This window comes from Rhipicephalus microplus, unplaced genomic scaffold (genome assembly GCF_043290135.1).
Source record: "Rhipicephalus microplus isolate Deutch F79 unplaced genomic scaffold, USDA_Rmic scaffold_74, whole genome shotgun sequence".
NCBI classification, from domain to species: Eukaryota; Metazoa; Arthropoda; class Arachnida; order Ixodida; family Ixodidae; genus Rhipicephalus; species Rhipicephalus microplus.
The window spans coordinates 1,281,500-1,305,703 of NW_027464647.1; the positions used below are offsets into that span (position 1 = coordinate 1,281,500).

Here is a 24,204-nt window from a genome sequence, read left to right on the forward strand (position 1 = left end):
ACCTCAGATGGTCGGAGTAGATGAAAATTATGCATGGAGATTGTTATCCGCTGTTAAGTTGCATGTATCAGGGGATGAGTTATCCCCTGATGAAGGGAGGACCCCTCCCGAAACTGTTGGGAAATAAATATATTTATCCTTGTTGACAACGCTCCCATTGTGCCATATCCCATACCTATATATATATATATATATATATATATATATATATATATATATAGTTATAAACTTCGAGAATAGTGCAGTATAGGAAACAAAACAATAAAATATTTATTTAATCCTAACAGTTTCGGCTGGTGGACCAGCCTTCTTCGGAGGATCTAAGTGAAATGGTACAAGTTCCCGTAGCAGAGGGTCACCCTCGAAGTTTATAACTTTTATTACGGTAGCCGGAAGAAACTCTGATCATCTATTTCATCCATATATATATATATATATATATATATATATATATATATATATATATATATAGAGAGAGAGAGAGAGAGAGAGAGAGAGGCAATGGCTTCAAGCCGAAAGCAGACAAATATGTATAACTGACCAGATTGAGCAGTGGCAATGGCAAGCAGCAGACACACTGCCCCATGACCGAAAAATATTTCAGGACGCATGATGTTCGGATATCATATATCTGGCTGTTTTAAAAGCCCACAGCTCAATGTGATCCCTCCAAGAAATACTTGTTCCAGATGCAGATAAAGTCCTTTGCACAGCAATGGTATGGCATGTCAAAATGCTCTGCAGAATTCTGACGAAAGTGTTTGGTCAAAGAGTTCCCACAAATCGAGCACTATACGCGAGGTCATAAACACCACTACTTTGCCACTCGGTTACTTGGGCATTCGCACATTATCTGCACTAACGTCGCTATGGCAAGAGCGTTTAACAAGGTCATTTATAGACTTCTGTCAAGCACAAAAGCTTTGCATCCAATATACGCGAAGGAAGAAGCACTGCATACACAATAGCCTGTCGAGCATGTTTTATTCAATTCCTGGCGACACATACGGCACACGTTTCAAACTCCCATTCTTGGACAAGCAAGTCGGCTTGGTGCCAGTGACCACGCACAGTGAAATGTGCTTTGTACCCAAAGGCTTCGCACAGAGCGAGCGGACAGTTCGGCAGGCACACATGCCAGATCCACACATGTACGACTGCGGCAGCTTCTGGTTGGACTGAGCCTCCGAAAGTCTCATCGTGGCTGCCACCATAGTTATGGACACTCAAGGATCTCGGTGCATCACCGAAACAAGGATAAGGCAATGCACGTGTCTGTACCCGGCAGGCACAGCACACAGTGAGCCTTTCCGGAGTCTTTGTACAACCAGAGCAGATCAGCATACGTGCACACGCACACTTGAGACTATCTCTAAATTCCTAGTGAAAAGCACACGTGGGAAAAATGTGTGTGGGCAACGAGACACTGCCTATTGTATACCAAACTCGACTCTACTATGTCTTTGGTGCCACTTTGATATATCAAGCTGACAGCACCATTGCTATGGGGCGCTGCTTCATGAAAAATGTACGCAAGGACTGAACTAACAAACACTGCACCTCCATTAAAGTTTCACTGAGACTTGCCTCCAAAGCTGTGACAGAAACCCCTAGCAAGTAAAGTGCTGTATAATGTAAGCATTGAGTTGTGCTCTGCCCTACTCCACAAATAGCCAGCACAGGCAAAACAGCAGCATTTTTCTATGTTGCAACTTCATGGGGAGCATGAACAAGCAAGGGCTTTGGAGGCACAGAAGCTAAGTTGCAAAAGCTACACAGTTCTGCATTACTATGCTGCCTTTTATTTGTTTTTGAATTGAAGTTCACTAACGAGTAGCAAATAAACAATAAATGCTGCTGACAACACAACACATATCTGATTTGCAAGATGCAGCATTGGGACCAAGGTGTATGCACACTAATCCCCCACAGCCACAGTAAACAACCCAAGCTGCCATAAATTTCACACGTTGAAAAAAAGTAAAGCTTCATTAGCATTCAGTGTTTTAGTCTCAAACTTTGTACCACTACTGGTCGGTATGACCAGTGAAAAAATTGTTACTTCACACACCAAAGTGGTATATTAAAGGCCGAATTGCAACTTGTGAACTAACTCTATGAATTGAAAACTTTTTATGCACTTCTCTGCAGCATGTCTATGGTGAATTGGAGCAAGATCGGAGACAGGTACACAAACTTCTGCACACTAATTTAGAGAATGCAACTTGATGCACCTGCAATATAGTCAGTGCAGAATTGGAGCGTGATGGCAATGTACGTAATTTAAAGGAACAAATCATTGCAGCACTCCAGTGCTAGCATGCATCTAGTGTCTCGAGCTAGTCTTGCAATCCACATTTGCAGCGGCACAGTTAGTAGTAAGACGTCAAAACGCAAACAGGTATACCTAGTGGCTAAAAGTGATTCAAAGTTTAAAAGAACAAATAATTTCACTGTTGCTTATTCGGTATTCAGCGATGTCATGACTAGCGTAGAGAAGCAGTAACACATACTGGTCCTGCTAAATTAGCATTATATCCACTCTCAGGGGCGGTAGATTGTGAGATATAATAAGGCATTGTAAATATAACAAATTTGGTTTAGACAAAAGGAGGATCTGTAGTCACTATTAGTGTGCCTACCAGGCACCACACATACTAATTGTAATACAGTGCCTTGACACTACATAGAAAAATTGCTATCCATTCGAAGACTGTGAGAGGCCTGCTTGCTTCCATCGTGTTCTGTAACATTACGCCCCTGTAACATTACGCCCCTGAGTGCAGACATTCTGTACCTAATTAACCGTGCTTAACCCAGTTACATATGAAAGCTTACATACACAGACATTTGCTTATACTGAAAAGTTTTCTATGCACTATTCACTGCCTAAATAAACAATCACACAAATTTACATGACGAAAACAACACAAACAGTGCCAGTCGAACAAAATGAAGGCAGATACATGACAGTTTCTGCCAGCACATATTCTCTTACATGTGGCTTCATAATGCCAGCAAGAGTCAAAACTGGCAATTAGCTTGAGTATGCTGGCAAACAGGCACACATTTACTTAGCGCTGTGCCACTGAATGCTAAACCTGCGAACCAACAGCAGATACAGTGAGCCATGGCTTGTCTGGGGGAGCAGGTTACACAGCAATAATGCTGTGTGACAGCTTTGCAAGCTAGCTTCAAGCAAACACGGCCTGCAAAGTGACAAGGTCGAGCAACTTGTCCGCGGTTTCAACAAAACAGCACGCCTTGCCAGTAAAGTTCAGCGGAATGTTTCAAAACTATTAACCTTGCTGCCGCGCAATGTGCACCTCTGCCGATCTGACAATGAACCTACTTCCCCTGAATTACACAACACCTGGGCACACCATGATGTGCTCTAACCACATGACCATGACCCTCGTGCACTGATCCATGCACAAGAGATGACTAGACTGTCATGTGGTGGCCTTCTTTAGACTTACCTGCTTTCGTGCTGAATCATTCATCAGCTAGTGCCAAACAACCCAATGATGAATTACTCAGTGTATGGAGATTCAAATAGGAATACACTTTGTTTGCATTGTTACTCAGTTTTAATTATGCAGCTAAGCTAACAACCCTTTAAGTTTTGTGACTTTGTGCTCAGCTTTTTAAGCAAACTGCTGCTACTGATGCTGTTGCAAATTAAGCTTTACCCCAGTCACTAAAATGAGTGAACTCATTTATGCTCAGTAATGATAGCACTCAAATCCAAGCTGTCAACCATAAATGCTAAAATATACCTCAAAACACAGATTTTTTTTTCATCCTAGTGACCATGAAGCTTTTTGCACAATGTTTCCCAGTATGTTAGGCAATTGCTTCACATGATAAAACGCTAGTTAAGGACATGGCTAGGTGTGTAGAACAGTGTTAGATAAAAGCTGTTGGCAGTATACAAAAGTTTTCCGGAAAAGGCCTAACAAAGGTAACAAAACAGTACAAGTTGAGCCTCTTGTTCTGAAGCTCATTCTCCTAAAATTACAGTGTTGGCAACCACAACTAGGCTATCTTGGTGCTAAGATATGCCACCACAACCGCTACCAGTAGTACGCCGCATATCACAAGGTGGCACTGACAACAGATATCATCACTACATGTGCACCCTATTGGCCGTGAAATGCTTAAAGACCGACAGACCATCCGCAGCCAGAAACACAAGAAAAGAGTAGCAAAATGCATGAGCGACCACAATGTCTGGAAAATTAATCTCCGCTTAGGCTAAAGGGCACTTCTGGCCGTTGCACAATCCTGGTGTACTCCTTCAAAACCCATGCAAACAAATTACAAGTGTGTGGAAACAAGCGCAATTTGGTAGTTTTGACAGCTGTGGAAAGTGACCTGCACTGCTGTGGCAGCACTCAGGTTACCAGCACTCAACATTTGCATAGTGGAAGCAGGGCCGGGCAGCACACGCATATCAGGCAGTCTGCAAGCTATGGCCAGACATAACGTGCTGATGCATGGGGTACTCCTTGGCAGTGGCAAAGAAACCAAGGGCAGTTTCGTAGGTAGTCAATGATTCAGAAAAGTGGAAGCTGCGAGATATTTGCAACTGAGGCATGCAAGGACAGAAGAGATCCATATCATGACAGCAGGGGCTCTTCATGCCCGTACAGAAGATAAAACTCACAACAGAAGAGTTCCCGCATATGCACGCAACACAACATAACGTTATTGAAAATACTAGTACTCAAGAGAAAGCTGCTCCAGCTAGTTGTGTGTAAACTGTGCCTGAATATACTCACGCAAAGTCTACAGTAGAGTGTGAACCACTAATAAAACCAAGTGTCACATCGAATAAAAGAGTTCCTCGCTGGCTCTTCTGAAGAGAACATGTGTACATGTGGCCACAGTTCACAGCGTGTCCATCTGCTCCAGGCTCGGGTCCCAGGATGCATGGTGGCTCGCAGTGGCATGGTCGCCTGCACCATACAGATGACTAGATGGGTTTGCAGCGCGGCCACTTGCCTCCCAGGCACGGCCCGCCCACGGGCACGGCACATCGCCCAGCGAACCGCCACCGCAGGCAGCCAGTGGTGGCCGGGGTGGTGTGGGCCGCCAAGGCCGTGCCCAACGGGGCCGCCGCTGCAAGGGCTTGCTCTGGCTCCAGAGCGTCAGTGGAAGCACCTCGGGAGGGGGTGGTGGCAGCCGTCGGTCACTGCCGAAGAGCTCGTCACGGTGTCCACTGCCCATTAGCGTCGTGGTGGCGGCGACGGATGCCACGGGACCCGTCGGCAGTGTCACCAGGCCGTCCGAGGCACGGCGGCCTTCGCGGAAGTCGCCCGCTGATCGATGTGGCCCTTCAGTGCCACAACACGGTTCGAGGCAAGCTGGCAAGGGAGGTGCGCCTGGAGGGGCATCGGATAGGCTTAACATCTGAGTAAGGCTGCATAGTGGTGGGCTGTCCCTGTGCTCAGGTCGAGGTGGGGTGCCCGGTGGGTCTAGGTCTTCCTCAACACCTTCGTCTATGGAGCCTGTGGCTGGTGGTGCTGCGGCGTGCCAGCCCTTGAGCAGTGCCGTGGCTGGTACACGGCACGTAGCGAGGTTTCCGTCCGTCGTCTGGCAGAAGGCATGCCCGCGCACGCTGTCGATGGTCGGGTGAGCAGCCAGTGCTGCCTGCATGTGCAACACGGCAGCCGCAGGCTCGTGGCGTAGCGTCTGCTCGGCCACCGTGCTGGGTCGTCGGCTAGCGTCGGCGGCAGCTGTGGCAGCGCCTGCAAGCCGTCGTGCCCTCTCCAAGAGCAAGAAGTAGATGGCCGAGTGGTGGTCAAAACGCTCCTGCACTAGCGACTGCATACATACATGCCCACTCTGTATGAACACTATTGCCAGAAAATGCATTCTGAAATGAGCGAATCAAGTGAGCATCGCTTCCTGTGCTATGCCATCATCATAAGTTACAATTATCTTTCCTCCCAACTGTACTAATAATGACTGTACGTGATTAAGCATAACACATTGTCAGATAATATCAAGAAAATGTAAAACAATGTCAGCTGAAACATCACAACTCCCATGCTTAGGTGTGCAAGCTAATACTATTAATGAATGCCATGCACCAATGTCAAGCCTCATAAGGCAGCATGTTGACAGCGTCACAAGTGAACAAGTATGTTGCCTTGCCACACCCTGCAATTAATAAATGCATGAATGATTGTGATTGTATCATTTCAAGGCTTACGATTGCTGCCGTCAAAACAGTGAAAGAAGAAGGATATATAAAGTGAGTGAGTAAGGAATACACAGGAGCAAGATGTTTCTGCACACAATGCAGCCACCTAACCTGTTGAGTGCGGGCTGGATCGATACCAAGACTCTGCATGAGGCGAAGGACCCCATCATCGAGGATGCCTCGACGAGCAGCCTCACGATCGGACGGAGCTGCAGGTGTGGCTGGGGTGTGCATGCCTGCCGGCTGTAACCACCGGTGTCGCTTCACCTGCTCTACTGTCATCCGTCGAGTTGGGTCCAGCACCAGCATCTTGCGGATTAGATGCTCACATTCTGCACCAGGAATTCAAAATAGTCCACATCACCAATGGAAAATGTCGGAGATACCTGCTACACGTTTGGAAAGCATTAGGTGCAGTTTGTAGACACGGCGGCTGTGATAAGGCTGAGCCATGTGTAATAGGTTGAAAGCATCCACTCCTTACAGAATTCCCATTCTCTGACACCTGGTTGTTGTTTTATTCTTCTACTATGCCACATTACACACGTTAAGGTCCTTCCTTTTTTGACGTGGAGCCCATATAGTCATTTTACAAAGGAGTTTCAAGCACAAGAATGGCTTTGTAGGATAATACTAAGCTGCCACGGAGAGGGACCAGATTTGATTCCTGTTCTATCCTAGATGTTTTCTCTCATTACACATTCCTTCTTACTTTACAAGATACACCAATGATCGCAGACAACCACAGTGCCAAAAACGACCGTCGATATGATCTGATAACCTTTCTGATAAAATAGTAATTAATGCTTGCCACCCATGAATTCTCTTCTGCATACTGAATGGACCGTTGGTGAGTAGTGAGATCTGCCCAATCTTTATGGCCCGCATTTTTTTGCCCACAGATGCCTTTTTCATTTTTAATGGACCGGTGGTAGGTAATTAAAGCTTGTTCGCATACGTGTTAGTTTTAGTACACATAGGTGTTAGTTTTAATACACATAGGTCACATGATTTTGAATTTTGCCTAGCCATAATACAGTGGACTCTCTTTAAATGGAACCTGAAGGGGCCTGGAAAATATGTTTTGTTTAACAATGGTTCTGTTTACTGAGAGATGAAGAGGGGTTCAAAATACAAGTATGAAACCAATCATATCACAGGCAGTTGTTCCATATAATCCCATTTACTGAAAGTCTACTGCATACGCTTTACCTGGTGTAAAGTGAGGCAGGTTGAAGGGACACTGAAAAGCAGAACGCTTTTTGGCGTATTGGTAAAGCACTATTTCACAACCCCAAAAACACCAATCTTACTGCAACACGGCACTTGGTAAGCAAGAAAACACACGAAACAAACGTGCGGGTGAAGGCGGCCGCCTTGAGATTCTCGCACCAAAAACTGAGACGTCATCAAATTTGAATTGAAGCACATTGTAATCTGTGGGTGCCATAGACTTAGCCTACGAAGTCTCAGAAGATTTCATAGAGCCAATGTCGCGAAAATACAAAAAATACATTGTGGAATTTTTTGCGTCATGCGCGGAAATTACAGCACGAAATAAAAAAATGAAACTTCAACCTTGATTTTCTTTGCTAATAACGAACTTATGACAGTGAAACTTATGATACTACAGTTGTCAGAGTGCAGTTTATCAATCTAAAACAACTGATTGTTCAACTTTAGTGTCCCTTTAATGATGTTTGCTAATTGCAAAAGTATCACTCACCGGTAGACATAAAGAAAGGTATGCGGAAGCGCCCGGAGAGCACGCGACTGCGCAGCACCTGCAGACTGCTACCGTCGAAGGGGAGTGCCCCGCACACCAGCACGTACAACACCACACCCAGGCTCTGCACAACATCACAAGCAATTAGACACAAATGTCCTCTTATCTGCATCTTCTATGTGCTTTTTCTGCTGCAGCACTTACTCGAATGATTTCACAGGTTGACAGGCTTTAGCACAAAAAAAAGTAGTACTATGTTAATTGTATTAGAGTGCTCTGGATAAATTTCAACCACGGGCAATTTTGAAATCTACATTTAGAACAATGAGCACGTGCATTTCTTCCTTACTAAGATGCTGCCAAAATGCCTGTGAATGAACGGTTCCTGAAGATTCATAATCAGTAGGAAGACCAATGCTACTCAGCCACCACAGATAACAGAAAAGTAAATAATAATGATAACAATAATAATATAATATTAGTAGGAAGAAATAAAAAGTCCTTTTTTTTTCATCAAGAAGATGAGGGAGCCTGGTAGAAAAAGCTGACAAGCAGCTTGCCCTCCAAACGTACACCTGGGCACATTTACAACACTGTTCTAAACATAATGAAAAGTAAAAACAGTCACCTTGAGCCGACAGAACTTTACGCTGTAATGATTAAGCTCAGGAAACAGCTGATTAATCGAAGGGATATGTTCTTCGGTGTCACGGCTAATCTGGGACTTGAAATCCTTCCTGGTGGACAAGCTGCAAAGCTGGACTTTGTGAATGTCTATGACAGGGCCCTTGCGTACTTCGAAAAGTGGTTTGACTTCGAAAACTCCCCGTCTCTCGCCGAGTCGTATCTGCGCAAAGGTGCACCCACTTTATTGATGGTAATAAATGCGGGCAACCTTTTTGGCATTGACTTTCAAGAGGAAGGGGATGAACTCTACTCAGAGCTTTGTCTTTTGAAGGATGCTCTGCCTGGACTTGTAAAATGTGACGAGAAATCAAGCTCAATGTGGCTGAAGTGTTTAGCGATGTGGCTGAAGTGTTTAGAAGAGGTAAAGTGACCCTTCTCGCAGAACCAAATGGGGCATGTCTACTGCATTCCCTGCAGCAATGCACTTGTGAAACGCGTCTTCAGTGTGATGGGAAACTTATGGAAGGATGAAAGAAACCAGCTAAGCGTCCCAATGGTTAAAGCGGAACTTTGTGTGCGGTATAATTTGATGTACAGCTGTAAAGAATTTATAAAGATGGTGAAAGAAAATGAGAAGCTCATCTGCGGCTAAGTCGAATTCCAAGTACATATTCAAGTTCCGCGGATAGGAGAAGGCGAGCACATAGGATTTCTCTATTTCTTTTTATGCGCTGTGAGTGTACTGCACATTATTGCATGTGTAGGTATACATGCATTGTGTACTTTTTAAAGTAGCACTGAACAGCTCAGAAAAAATGATGAAAACATTGAAATTCTACTTGGAAGACACGACTATTCCGATAAATAGACTTTATTACACACGTTTTTGAACAGTTGGCCGTATTTTTGTTTGCGTGTGAAGGCTGTACGCCAGCGCGAGCACCGTGGATGAAAGCTGCAGGTGTCCGTGTTTGTTACCTTCCTTTCTCTACCTCTCCTTTATATCCTACTCACTCTCTTCCACAAAGACGCTGAGATGTTACGCCTTCTTTAGGGGCTTTATCCCACCTGGGAACATTGTTTGCTGCAGGTGCCGCTCGTAGTGGTTTTAGGAATTGTAGTGGGGGCTGAGCAGACGGAATGGCATTGTTGGCTCACCTGTTCCAGGCATGGCCGTTCGAGGAAGTTGAAGGCACGCTAGTTCAAGGCGCAGCGGTTTGTGAAAAACGCATTATATTCATCATTTTCTGCAAGTTTCTGTCTGAAATGAAGGTTGTGTCTACGGATTTCAGTACCCAGTTTTTTTAGTTGGGCTGAAAACTTCGGCGGCAAATATTTTGTTCAGCATATGTAATAATTTAACACTTGTTTTGAGTGCAAACGTTGTAAGACTCATGCTATTTGTGCGCTTGCCACCAGAGACTAATTGATTCGCTAAAGGCTGTGTTTGTATGTACGTAGACATATTATGTTGATGTTGAAGGCGGGTACAATAAATGTTGAAGATTTAACATGGACTTTGTTTATTTTCCACACAACCTCAACTTCGTGACCCCCCGCTAACGGGCGGTTTTTCTTTTTCTTTTTTCTGGGAAAGGCGCCAACCCTAATGATATGAAGTTAAGGACATAACTAGTGTGTCAAAACGGGCATTAGAACATGAGTCAAGGTGAATAGCAAAGCTAATAAAACAAAGACAAATGTCAAATTTTGAAGAAAAAGTACAGTAAACTCGTGATAATTCAAACTCTGATAATTCCTACTTTCAGTTAATTCAAACAAAATTAAATTTTTTGGTTGGCCTTCTATTCTTTCTATTTAAAAGCCTCTTAATTCACACTCCATCATTTCGTTAGTTCATACTTCTTGCAGTTCCATACACGAAAATATCTGCTGCTTTCCTAATACTATTTAAAAATTTACATGCTTATATAATATTAACAGTCTAAAAATGAAAAATAAGCACCTCAGACCTTCAAGGAAGAAGGCTTTGCTTGTAAACAAATGTTTGAAACAAGGCACATGCATGGTGAATCGTTACACTTCGCAACTAGTATAGAGAGCTTTGTGCTGAAGCCACATATCTATATCAACGGAGCAGTTGGCAATTGGTGATTTCTTTAAAAGGTATGATCAGCAGTAAATGGCCAATAAACTTATGGACCTTACTCCTCTGCTTTCGGTTCATGGCATGCAGTTAGGGTTTAAAAACACTTGAAAAATTTTTAAATGTGATAAAATCATTGCCTATTCATAATGTGTGGTGTCCTCTCACCCAGAGTCATAGCATCTATGTGAGAACTTCTGATAATTCAAACTTCTTGATAATTCAAACAAAAATCATAGGTCCCTTCCAGTTTGAATTAATGATTGATATGTGGGGTGTAACGTCCCAAAACCACCATATGATTATAGAGACGCTGTAGTGAAGGGCTCTGGAAATTTTCAGTTTGAATTAACGAGAGTCAACTGTACGCAGTTGTTTTGTGGACGATCTATCCGGTGCAATGTTGTTGCTACAGACAAGTTTAATAACTTCAGAAGCTTGTGTCTGAAAGTTTAATCACTAACACAAAATTAGTTGATCAGGGCAAACATTACTGATGCATTCTGGGCATCAAAGTTCTCCACACTTTTTACCATTTCAGCATTCAACAAACACAGCATAAAATTCATTCTTTAATATTATTTAAAAATGCAATATTATTGCAACATTGCGCAGAGCACTAATATACCCGTAAATACTACATTCAATAAAGACCAAAAAAAAGTACCGCGATGCTACCACAGCCAAAATACTACAGATGGCCTGTATCAGCAGTCGTAAAAACACCCATCCCAAATAGCTGGTCAAAAATTCTGGCTTGCTCTTTTATTGCTCGTAGCACACTCATAAGCATTAAACAACTGGCTCAACGAGCAGCTTGAAGATGTCATGAACACTACCATCTACTCTGCATTCCTGTCAAGCTAAGGCAGCAAAAATAAAGCAGAGAAATGTTCAAGCCACCGCAACATGAACAAGCTCGAAGTTTGCTTAGAAACATTGTACAAATGAAGAGTCCTCACCCAGACATCAACCTCAGGACCAATGTATCGTTTCCCCTCAAAGACCTCGGGAGCTGCGTATGGTGGGCTGCCACACCACGTTGTCAGGTAGCCCGTCGGTGAGTAGAAGTTGCTGAAGCCGAAATCTGCGCAGAGACATGCATTGAAGGGCCAGCCAACAGGCTCCCACCTTCTTTTTTTTTTTTTACACCCCCCCAAAAAAGCTCGGCAGTTCATGGAGTAGACCATGACGATCACGTTTTCTGATTACAGCGGTGCGCGCCGGGCAGAGCCTCCATTTTGAAAAACAATACCCGCGCTCCTTTCCTACGCCTGACCAATCTTCCTTTCATGTGCAGTGACACAATGTCGCTGATCGGCGACTTGACGTAGCACGGAGCTCGTCGATTCGTCGAAACCAGCCACGACAGTGGGTTACACCTTCCCCTCCCTGTAAGGAAGAAGAATCGCGAGGCCGCGCCAAAATTTGAAACCAGCTGAAACTGATGTTCTAACCCCTGTACCTTTCTCAATATAGCACGCATTCTCAAAATTCTTGTGGCAGCATGTTCACAAAGCAAAAGTGCATATATTTCTCTTTATAACAATTTTTGAACCTCAGGGTTGTTTACTGGCAATTTAAGTGTCATGACTGTAGAGTGCTTGGCGACTGAAATGTGACAGTTGGCCTGCATGGTGGCCGGCACTTTTTTGCCCTACAGATAAATGCTGGGGTTTCTCTCAGGATCAAGTGCCGTCATAGTGTGGATCGATCGATCGATTTGTGGGGTTTAACGTCCCAAAACCACCATATGATTATGAGAGACGCCGTAGTGGAGGGCTCCGGAAATTTCGACCACCTGGGGTTCTTTAACGTGCGCCCAAATCTGAGCACACGGGCCTACAACATTTCTGCCTCCATCGGAAATGCAGTCGTCATAGTGTGGAACCAAGGCTATCCATATCATGAGATACTGTAGCGATCTAGCCCGGTATCACTGGCATTCATTGCCACTGAAAAAAGCACCGCCCTCCTGCCTTGGGGGTTAATTATCATGTTTTTATTGCTCGGCACTGCACCTGCACACTTTACACAGTAGTGAGAATGTCAGGAGGGATAACTTCAATTTTCAGTATTAAAGACCTCTACTTTTGCAAGTATTTTGCGAAACGTCTACTCGTACATTAAATGCACATTTTCGCACGGCTGCCGATTTGTCTGCATCAAGGTTCTCATCACAGTGGGCAACAGTGACAATGCCACCTACGGCTTCGCTTCACAGCCCACCCCAGTGGCCGCACTAGAACACAGGTGCTCTTGCAACCGTTATGTGCATCACAGATGCCAGAAATGAATATAGGTCTGAATTTAAAAACTTGAATTTATTAAGCTTAACATCTCACACATCCCGTATATCCCGCTTTCAAGATTTTCAGCGCATCCCAGCCCCCCCCCCCCCCCCTCCCTGGCCTAAAAAATGTGTAAGCTATCCGAAACTATTCTTTACAGTGTAAAACATTGCCGCTGTTTGCCTATTGTCTGCAGTGCTCATATGAAATATGACATGAGTGCTTAGAGCATACTCCAACAGAGCAAGGAGACAGAAGTTTGGCCATTGCCATGTCTTACCGGCTAGCTTGACATTCATGTGGGAGTCGAGCAAAAGGTTTTCCGCCTGCAAAAAGATGCAACCTTTAAGCACAAGAACGCCACACTGTAAATGAATGAGTTACTTCTTTCAAATAAGGTGCACTTGGCTAATAATATGTGCAGGTTCAAGTAGCACTTCTTTTGCTCTCCTACAAAAGTTTTCTGGAGATAGAAACAATGCCAAAGCTGCGTACCATTGAGCTGCAATACTAATGGAATGCAGGTGCGAAATATGGCACAGGGTTGTGAGAGCTTGATTACTGGATTCTCGCATCGGTGTGCTAGCTGCAACAACATTCACTGCTTTTTTTATTTTGCTTCAGTGACTCACATCCTTTAAAAAGTTTTGCAGGTGAGAGTACACAGTGAGTAACATGCTGGCAGTGCCTATCTGATCACTCTCGAAGGAGTGCTACATTTTCAAACATGACGAGCGATTTCCAAATGAACGTCCACCAATTCCAAATATAGTTTCTCCAATTTCTACTGGCAGATCATAATTTCACTAGAGAGGCATCTCTTCCCGACTTGGAACTGGCCACCATCTGACTGCAGACTGAAACACCTCCATCACTTTTCTTCCCTCGTAAAAGTAGCCTGTTACTGTAGTGCATGAAGTCACAATACACTTTTGCCCGGTTCCTTAGTGAACAGAAGGAAATTGAGCAGCACAACACATTTACTTCTTTACCAGTCATATTACCGTACTTATCTTTACTGCTACACAAAATCAGCACATTTTCCTGGATATCATGACGTCCCAATGATGTTAAAGGTGCCCCGTCCAGACATTAGTAGTATCAAGTTTAAATATTTACAGATATTTTCACACATACAAGCATGTTAAATGCCATCCTTGCTTGCATGAAAAATGCATGTTGTAGTGATTTCACAACTCTGAAAAAATAGGTGTGAGTGCTCCTTAATTTTAAAGCATACCCTTTTCGTACCCCAGGGCCCTGTATGGCACTTTTTTATGGCTGCATTCCACACAGCTGCGAAACCTTTAGCAACTTTTTATAAAAAGAAGCAAGGATTTCCTGAACAAACTAATTCTGGCATAAAGCTTAAAACATGAAAAAGACAGAAGGGATGAGCACTCCTTTGTATTTTTTATGTTTTTAGCTTTGCGCTAGAATTAATATGTTCAGCAAACTCGGGCACCAAATCTTCAAAGAACACGTTCTTATGAAGCAAGAGTTAACTCCAATCCAGGCATTCCAGACTAATAGCAGAATAATATGAAACACTGATGTTTTCGATTTGAAACCCACCTTAAGATCCCGGTGGACGATGTGCTGGCTGTGGCAATACTCAACTGCCAACAAAACCTGCCAAAATTTTCGCCGTGCCATCGGTTCTGGCATACGACCATGCCGCGAGATGAACTCTGCATAGAACATCAACAGCAACTCTGGTCTACCCTACATGAAAAATTATCAACATCATGCAAACACAAGCACAGAGCCTTCCCTTTCTTTCTCGCAATAACGTAAGTGACGTTCAGCATTTCTTGCCTCCCAATTATTAAACGCCTGAAGGTGATAACTGTGACTGTTTTTTAAAGAGCGGAACATAACATACAATCACTTGCATATTGAACTCAAAGCCAGTCTATGCGAGTATGAGGCCTTAAAAAAACTTACCAAACACCTCGCCTTGGCTGGCATACTCCGATACCAGATAGAGCATGTTTTTGGTCTCCATCACCTGAAAAAAGCCACATTTGTCTGCTATAGATTCATGACATTAACCAGCAAGTTTTTTGCGAGGATCCAGAAAACCACTCCAAGATTGCTAACCTACAAAAGAGCTAGTATAGGGGCAAGTTGAAACGTGGGGAAAAATAAAGGCAGCGTTGCAAGGTTTACAAAGACAGCAGAAAGGAACACATATGAAGCACATCTTACATCTGACTGAATGAAACAAAACAAATAAATGAAGTGGCCAAAGAGGAGCAGCCCTGTGGGCAAACCACTCATGTGCAAACATGAATGCAAACAATGGTAAAAACACATGCATTAATGCCTCGAAAATTCAGAAAATTCCACATTAGAATCCAAAATGAAATGTGCAGAGACATGGGCCACATGTACTGAAATAAAGTCACGTCATTGAGTGCCCCAGGTAGGTGGAAGTTTGGGAGTTCAACTACTGCCCCTCCCCTCATTCGAAGTTGTTATATTTTGCATGTGGATATATACAGACACATGGGCAAACACATGCATGATCATGTGTAAAGGACAGTTGAACCCCACCCCGTGGGTGCGCTACCATTGGCCAAACATGTTAAGGGGGCATTTTATTCTTGTGTCACCTTTAGGCAAGAAAACCAGCTATTAAATGGCTTCAACACAATTAAGCACAAAAGTTTTGTATGATGGACAAGATAGACATGAATGTGTCCTATATTTAGTCATTAATCCAGAAGTTCTACAATTATTACACTAATTGAGAATTATCAAGCTTGAACCTATAATTTTTTCAATAAATGGCATTACTGTAAAATTTTGACTGCACAAAACTGCAGTTAGTGCCCCAGTGATGAAATAGACAGTGCGTTAGCATATGCGGCTTACATTTCACAGATGATGCTGCAACCATAGGACTTCCCCAACATTTCTTGAAAGCACTTATGCTAATTCTCACTGCAATAATTCACACAATGACCTGAGGACTGCAGTGACGCTAGGGACCGCAGCAATGGCGGCGTTTCTTTTTTTTAACTCCCAAGTGATGTGTTGATTTAGTACCTTACGCAAACATATCCATGGAGATGTTTGGGTTTTGGTATCGAGTTCCGAAATGTGGTACAAAAAAAAGTTACGGCAGCTTCCATAAAGTGGTGCAAGGCTGATTCACAGCAGAGCTGAGGGGAACCAGACTGGTCTTGATTTGGCTAGGCTTTCACTTTATCACCTGTATCTTTCCTACCCCTTGCTATATTATACTATAATGGCTGCGCTTGCTCTCTTCTTTATCTGCTTTTTCATGAGCCTGTGTCTTCCTATATGTTTCTCTCCATGTCTGTTTGTTTCTGTGTCTCTCTATCTTTTTCAACCTATTTATCTCTTGTTTTCTTTTTGTCTTTATTTTAATGTCTTTGCTTTTCTTTCTCACTCTCTGTAGATGCTCCTTTGCCTTTCATATTTTTTAGCCTATCTTCCGTCTCTGTTTTTCTCACTCTTTCACTGTGTGACACACACAAACCTTGGCCATAACAGCTCTGCCGTACAACTACTACAGAGCATATGTGCACATTCTAGCTTCTCCTGTTAACCATCTCTAACAAGTGCTTGGGCAGTGATTGAGTGCTGGCAAGTTCGTGATGATAATTTTCTATCTACGACACGCAGCAAATCTCATCCACACCAGCTTTGCTGCAAAACTTCAAGCTATGTACTGTTATAACACTGACATTGCATTCCTTCAATCAAAACTCAATTATTGAGTTATGTACCACGAAACATACAAGTGTCACAAGAGATACATATGCCCTTGTCCCTGCTGCTGTGCTTGTCCCCATCAACACGTTGTCCTTGGTTTGTTCCGTGCAGTATACCTAGATTATGGAACCGCCGAATGGCCCGATTACCCACATAGGCACCCGGCAATACAGTTTGCTTGTACACATCGCGTGGCCTAGTAGTGGCGATGAGAACCCACGAGGCGGCCAATTCGTGGCATTTCACCGTTGTGCGCATTGCAACAGGCAGAACAACATGGCAGTGCGTCGTTTTTCAATGAATTTACCACAGCCTGTTGACAACTCCATTGTCAGAGGTGAAAAAAAAAAAGAACAAATGCAGATACCACAACAAAAAAGGGGATGTCGACTTCATAATGTATCACTTCCTATCGAGACCCTGGGAAGCAACTCGGTGGCAGAAGTGGATCGTCGCTGTTCGGCGTGTCAAGTAAGTGCCACCCTTGCGAATTTTTTGTAATGACATCTGAGAAAAAACAATAACGGGAAGCATTCGTGCCACGCACGGTAACGTTACAACTGCTCACAAGCCTGTGTTAAAACACGCACAGTGGTTGTCACTCATGGAACCTAACGTCGTAAGAGCTTTGACGCACGGCGCATTTTCCCCTGCATTGATTTGTCAACGTGCCTTGCCGCTCCTTTGCAAACCGGGACAATGACTATACTGCTGGAACGGGCACATTAATGCCGAGGTTTTCTCGCGCTTAATACAACAGAAATAAGGCTGGAGTGCACCGCATAACACGTGGAGTATTCGCAAAATACCGCTTCTCTCGTGCACACGTTTTGTTTTCCTGTTATTGTCAGCTGACTGCTCCATCACTCGTCGTGTATCTGGATATTTGCGTTTCGCTCGTGCACACTTGCACACGTTTCGTTTTCACGTTATTGAGTGTCAGCTGATTGCTCTCAATTCAATGTTTTAGTGCCGATGAGCTCTCATCTTGGAAGCCTAACGAGAATACCAAGATATGCTCGAGGCATTTTGACAACGGCGCAAGAGCACCATCCAGAATCATCCTGGTTACCTTCCGACAATATTTCCTCCTGTATACAAGAGGTGGTCGACAGCTTCTGCTGAACAGCTTTAGAGTAATAAAACTACAAGTGACAGCTGATTGAGAAACGTATATGGTCGTATTTGTGCGCTTAAGTGGAATTCAACGTCCTAAGCATGCTTGCTTTGCTGTGACAAGCACTTTGCTGCGATGTCGGTGTTCACTTCGTTAACACTATACACATGGTCGTTGTCGTACAGTGCGCATCCCTTTTCGAGCATCGGTGGTCGAAAATGGGCAACAATGTTTTCAATCGCCTTAAAACTGCAATGCAAAACCACTGACATGCCTCAAACAGCACGATAAACTCACGCCATGAACGGTAGAAATGGCTCATTGGCCACCTCGATGCTTCGCGGAATCGACACCGTGGCGCTGATGGCTGGGCCGATGGCTGCGCCACCTAACCATTGTCGGTTGCCTATTGAAGAGCCCTTAGTTGTGCAATACAAGGACCGTTTACACACGGTCACTTTTTCTTTTAGTGCACTCTTAATATGATCATGATGTTTTCAATTACCTTATTGGTATGCTGTGATAGTGAGCAGATTGGTACCAGCAATGGGCAATACTTAAGAAATTAAATTGTGCAACACTGTGCAATTTTGGTGAACATATTTGCCAGCTTTTCCTTATGTAAGAGCTTTTGGCGAGAAGCACAGCCAAGCCAAAATTGCTGTTATATAAGGTTACTTCATAATTATACGTTATTCATAATAGTAAATCATAAGTTATTTCAAAGTTTGAGTAAGCCACAGGAAGTGATAAACACCACTACATTCAAAAAGTGTACCAGGCCTCGTAAGACATTTCAGAATTGAACAGCTGCTATCTGTAATTTCTTCTTAGAAAAGACGCAAGGAAAGTAAAAAAAAATAATGGACAGCAGCGAAACTGAAACATTCCTTTTGAAATAGCGTCGGTGCGTGAGTGTGAATGAGTACATGTGTATTAATGTCACAAAGCTAGACGCAATAATGAGAAAAAACAAAAGGAATATCGTGGAACTAGGTGAATGAATTGAATCGCAATATAATATGCCACATAGGGCAGTCCCAGATATCGAAAAAAAAGAGAAAAAGTTGTCAATCAAACTGACCTGATACAGCTTCACGATGTGAGGGTGGCTGAGCATCTTCATGATGCGCACCTCCCGGAACACCTTTTCTAGGCTGGCTGCGTCCAATTGCGTCTTGTCAATAATCTTGATCGCGACCTGCAGACATAAAATATGTAATTAATCTCTACATATGTAGCACCACCCCTACGTTTTTTTGAGACCAGTGAGGTTCGAGATTACCTGTTTTCTCTGAAATTATAGCATAATAAAGTTGAGAAACAGTTGCAGTCAAATCGGCCCTGAGGATGAAACAAATTACGCAGACCACGTAAAGAAAGCGTCGAACGCAAGAACGAGGTCAAATTACCACTAACAGCAAACTCACTATTGCAGAGACAAAATAAAAAATACGGCCGAGATAAAAAAAATAGCACGCTACACTGCGCGTTACCTCATACTTTTTTTTTTTTCACCTAGCTCTTTCCCCAGCAGTGATTTTTGTGCACTACCCTAGCGAAACTATGCCAGTTCACTGCTTAAGTGAGTTACTGTACCCTCTGTACTCAATGTTTAATTAACGACACAAGAGCGAGCAGTCCAAAATTTCTGATCGAATTATAGCGAGCACAGTGCAGGCGCAGAAGCTGGCAATGCTTTTGCCGCTTTCCACACGGACAAATTGTTCCCCTATCGCCCCGATATCGATCATTAAAGCTACAACGGTATTCCAAAACTTGCCAACGTAGGCTCGGCGACTGAAAATGATGTAATACCAGGCATAATATGAATCGCAGTGCCGTCGAAGGCGGCTCCAGAGACGATCGCGCGGAGCACGCGCGGAATGGTCGCCGATGCTCGCGCCTCGCGCACTGATCACAACCATTAGCTAGGGTTTTGTATTGGTATCTGAAGGTGATCGCCAAAAAAAAAAAAAGTCGCAAACGCAGGAAGGGCTTCCAGACCCATTAGCGCGGAGGTTTCACAACCACTGAGGCCGGTGCTAACCTCGGTCTTGGTGATGCGGTGCCTGGCCAACTTGACGACGGCGAAGTTCCCCTTGCCTATGGTGCGCTCGATGTCGTAGAATCCCACCCGGATGGGGCCTTTAAGCTTGACTGCCATGCCCATGGCTAGTGGGGGCCCGGAGCGCCCCACGAGGGCCCCAGCAGTGCACGCCTGCTGCTTTCCAGCATGCAGCACCGGCCGTACGGGTCCAAGAGCCGACAACCAAACGGCAGCGTCCCGGAAGCACGTCAAACACCGCCTCTGTGACGCACTTCTCTTACGCACGAACCTTAGGACGCTACATTTGGGCAGAGAACGGTGAATGCGCGGCCATGTTTGTTCAAAGCGTGTTTTCTCGTTTCGGTTTCGGATGCCAGGAATTCAGTGATGTACACGTTCCTCTAAAACAGTAACGAAATCTCGTTCCTTTCGAATCTTGGAACAGATTCCTGTTATAAGTTCCATTGATGCGTATGTTACTCGTTACAGTTACATTTCGAGAACTGGAACGTGTCGTTACATTAAAGACCAACCCCGGCAATTTTTCGAGGTCAATGGTTCGCAATGAAATGCACTGGGTACGTTCATATGCACGTTTTTACCACTCATACCAAATCGCAGGCTTGAGAGTTCCGCGGACTCTTTTCAAATGAATTTTATAGCCTGCCTCCAAACGCTCAACTCGCTTGCCTGGATGGACCTTTCCAGAAATTAGCGCGCGCCACTTACGGCGGCTCCAGAGCATTATGGGAAGCCGGAGCGCCGGCACAGTGTCGTCTGCTCGCGGAAGCGTTGGCTAACCTCGTTTTACGCAGCGCGTGGGCGTACGAACGCATCGTTGCGGGAATATCGTGCATAATAACCCTTTTTAAATCAGCGCTCACAGAAGACGCACAGCTAGAGCAACATGGAGCCAGCGAACAGTAAGTATAAGAATAGAAGCTTGCGCGACACTTTTCTACCTTTCACTTTCAACCGTTTTTCTACGACACAATGATACTCTTGCTTCGCCGCTTGTTGGGAACGTTTCCTGCCAGGGCTATGTACGCATGCGTGCCCACAACACGCGAACGAGGAGCGAGTGACACGTGCATGTGCATGCGGCAGACGTCGTCTGTTCAGGGACCATTCAGCAGTTCGTTTCAAGTGCTGTACAATCTATAACTCTGGCAGTATCTATTAGTAACTGCAGTCAAAATATTTGTCACGTCTACCGATTGATGTTATAGAGATAAATCTGGAAAAAAATTCAATCTACGAGGGGCTATCGCAATTTTTATACCTCACCTCACTAGAAGCGCATGTAAAAGATGGCAACGTGCAGAAAGCAACGTCTGTTGAGCTTGTTGGTCTGTGTGCCTGCCCAGCAATCACGCATGTTGATGTTTTGAGGCACAGCTCCTTTGCTAAGGCCATCTGCTTCCTTTTTCAGGCCCCGTTCACCTTTCATAGAATATCCGATAGCAAGGACACCACTTTGGAAGGCACGTGTAAACACAATACGACCCTGCCTCGAGCACCACAGCACGTGGTGGCGCATTGATGAAAAAGAGAGATAGGGAGCATTCATGTAGGCTCCCTAAAGACAGAGCAACGTCAGCGCCATCTGTAATCTAAACGCAAAGATACACAGAGGCCTTCGAGATTCGAGCACACAATCTCTGGCTCTATACAGCGCGCTGGTGGTGGTCTATTTTGACATATTGGCGGCACAGCGCGCATGCCAGTGTGTGGTTGCTTTGTCTTCCCGACTCTTCGGCAACAGCGCCCACTGCAGGCTAATGGGGCGTGGCCGGAACAACAGAAAACTTCGTATCACACCGAAATTGCGTATGACCATCGACTAGGTTATGCTGTGATTAAAATTCTGGTGTTATGGATTAGGACCACTTTGAAGAAAGAAGCCGATTTTGCACAGCGTTTACGCGTTGAGCGTGCAGCATAAGGGTATGCGAGCCACATTATGCTGTTTCTTATTCTCGGGACAACTGACAACAAAGGTACGTCCCCGAATGCACCACATATCAACTCATAGACAAAGTCGATGATGGGCACATCGAAATCGCTCCGCACCTAATCAGCTACTGGGGCTAAATTATAAATGATCCGCCAAACCAAGGTGCCCACCCCCCTCCCCCCCTGCTGCGCCACCACGTATCCCGCACGCTGGAAGGACCATTCGAAGGGGGAGCGGTTGCACTGGCACAACAATAGTTGCCGAGTGCAAGTCTAGGAAAAGCAGTGGGTGCATCATGTGTTTGTAGTAATGTTGCATATAATGCATGCACTTCAGTTGGTACTGAAAAAAAATTCGAATAACACGATATTTGATTAGAGATTTCAATAAAAGCCCGTTATATGGCCTTGTATGCATTGCGTATAGCAACTTTTGAGACAGCGAATTTTAGTGCTTGTAACTGAAGAAAATCTGGTTCTTTTAGCATTGCAGGTAGGCTGTGATAGTAATAAATTTCATTTCATTTGTCCATGAAAATATAAGTTCATGTAGTATGTCTGATTGGATCGAATTTCAATGATAAAGAAAACGTGCTATAACCCTCTCCTTCCCCCCTCATTTTCTTTGAATTATGCAGCGCCTTAGCATAAAAATGTGCCACCTTAACTGTCGATAACTAAAGACATATAATTGTTTTGATCGAACGGGTAATGGTGTTGCGTACAGCAAAGACCCAATTTGTTGACTTCCTAGTCCACAATATGTGGCTTTCGTGTTTGATGTGCATTTAAAAGTGATGACCGCAAACGCGCACCTGCTCGCTACACGACACAATGGACGCAAAATTTGAATGTAAATGCGTTCGGTGCACTAGTTTGGGACGCGCTTATAATTTTTTCTTATTTATCAGATACTGCCGGCTGCCTTTTGGGAGCCATGGCAGGAGTGGGTACATCGCATCGCATCGTTTCAGTCAACAGCCGAAATAAAAGAAAGAAAGAAAAACAGAACAAATGCACATATGTCTAATGATAACAACACATGCAACCGAATGTGAACTCAAGACGCGAACATAAAAAACAAGTCCAACAGCATTTGCAATAATACACTGAGGTATGACACAGAAGCAATAACACATACAGGATCGAGTGATTGAACACCCGAAAGACGCATGTAACATTTCAGAACACGAGTGAAACGGCCAACGAACCAAATAAGCATGTGAACCGAAGGACATAGGAGGATAATGAAATGCAAATAATGAACTTGCATCCTGGATTTTGGCAGGACTACATCCACTATAGTACATCATGTGGCAGTAGACCGAGCACTGCAAAAAAAAAATAATAATAACAGCCATGCAAGGGGGAGTTAAGAGATCATGAACAAGTGGAGACTTGCCGAGTTTAGGATCAACAGTCGCGCAAGGCAAGAGGCCATAGGATTTCAGTGACGTACGAGAAAGCATACACTTAAGAATCAGGTTTATTCACGCAACAACACTCGGAAGGCCGAATGCTCATGAAAAAAAAAAATCTGCATATCCCACGCATCTGGGAATCAACGCTATGCATGCGGAGGGAAGGCGAGCGTGCTGCAATTTTTTATTGAGCGACACGTCATGAAATGACACTAAATATATGTACAAATGTTGCACGCACAGACATAAGTTGAAGAGTTGTAGATGTTTATATAACCAGTTGCTTGCACTTGCGCAACGATGCCAACTGAAACATGCGCATTAGCAACAGAAGCCGATATGAAGCGCCGATGCTCGCGAGGATGCTGGTCCTGTACACTGCTACATGAATCGACTTCAGAGCATGACAATTAACCACAATTGACGTCAACCCGACGTGACGGCTGTATCAAAGGAGTACAGCCGCGGCCACGTCTGTGTAGAGCGCTCGAAGAGCCGGTTTTTAATCTGCGGGCCGAAACCTTGAGGCAGTTTCGGGTTCTGAAGTGGCTGGTGTATCAGGAGCATGCAAGCCTCTAATTGTCAGGCTGACCACACCAGAGTCTGATACTGCCCCAAGGTTTCGCCCCACAGAGCAAAAATCAGCTGTTCGCGTGCTCTACACAGACGTAGCCGTGGCTGTACGTATACGTAATGTTTATAAAATGTTGAGCACGGCAACCACTATTGACGTTTCACGAAGAATAGCGTGTATTTGAAAAGTAGTTCGGAGACCTGGTGTAGCTCTGTTGTAAAATGCTTCATGTCTACGCACAATGCTTGGGTTCGATTTCAGCTGGGGCTCTGACATTTATTCTTTGCATTCGTCGGTTCGACGCTTCCGATGTCGGGTATGTCTTAAAGCTCGCGCGTTAAAATTTCCCATGTGTGTTCTCGTAGTTCCTGGATAGA

At 44.3% G+C, this 24,204-nt stretch overlaps 1 protein-coding gene across 1 annotated transcript; it reads right to left on the reverse strand.

Moving 5' to 3' along the window:
• Positions 1–4,640: 4,640 nt before the first annotated feature.
• LOC142790156 (serine/threonine-protein kinase SIK2-like) lies at positions 4,641–20,124 on the reverse strand. Its single transcript, XM_075885152.1, has 9 exons — positions 19,877–20,124; positions 18,911–19,027; positions 14,910–14,973; positions 14,538–14,653; positions 13,243–13,288; positions 11,634–11,758; positions 7,938–8,061; positions 6,323–6,543; positions 4,641–5,829 (listed from the first exon to the last, which is right to left on the reverse strand). Exons 1-9 carry the CDS (start codon positions 19,997–19,999, stop codon positions 4,894–4,896), a joined length of 1,872 nt encoding a protein of 623 aa, XP_075741267.1. The 5' UTR covers positions 20,000–20,124; the 3' UTR covers positions 4,641–4,893.
• Positions 20,125–24,204: the final 4,080 nt, after the last annotated feature.

Coding starts and splice junctions, on each gene's coding strand:
- LOC142790156 (XM_075885152.1), bottom strand. CDS start 19,999: ATGGGCATGGCAGTCAAGCTTAAAGGCCCCATCCGGGTGGGATTCTAC. Junction 11,759..13,242: donor CATGAATGTCAAGCTAGCCG/GTAAGACATGGC, acceptor GTCTCTGCGCAG/ATTTCGGCTTCAGCAACTTC. Junction 6,544..7,937: donor ACCTTTCTTTATGTCTACCG/GTGAGTGATACT, acceptor TTCCTGGTGCAG/AATGTGAGCATCTAATCCGC.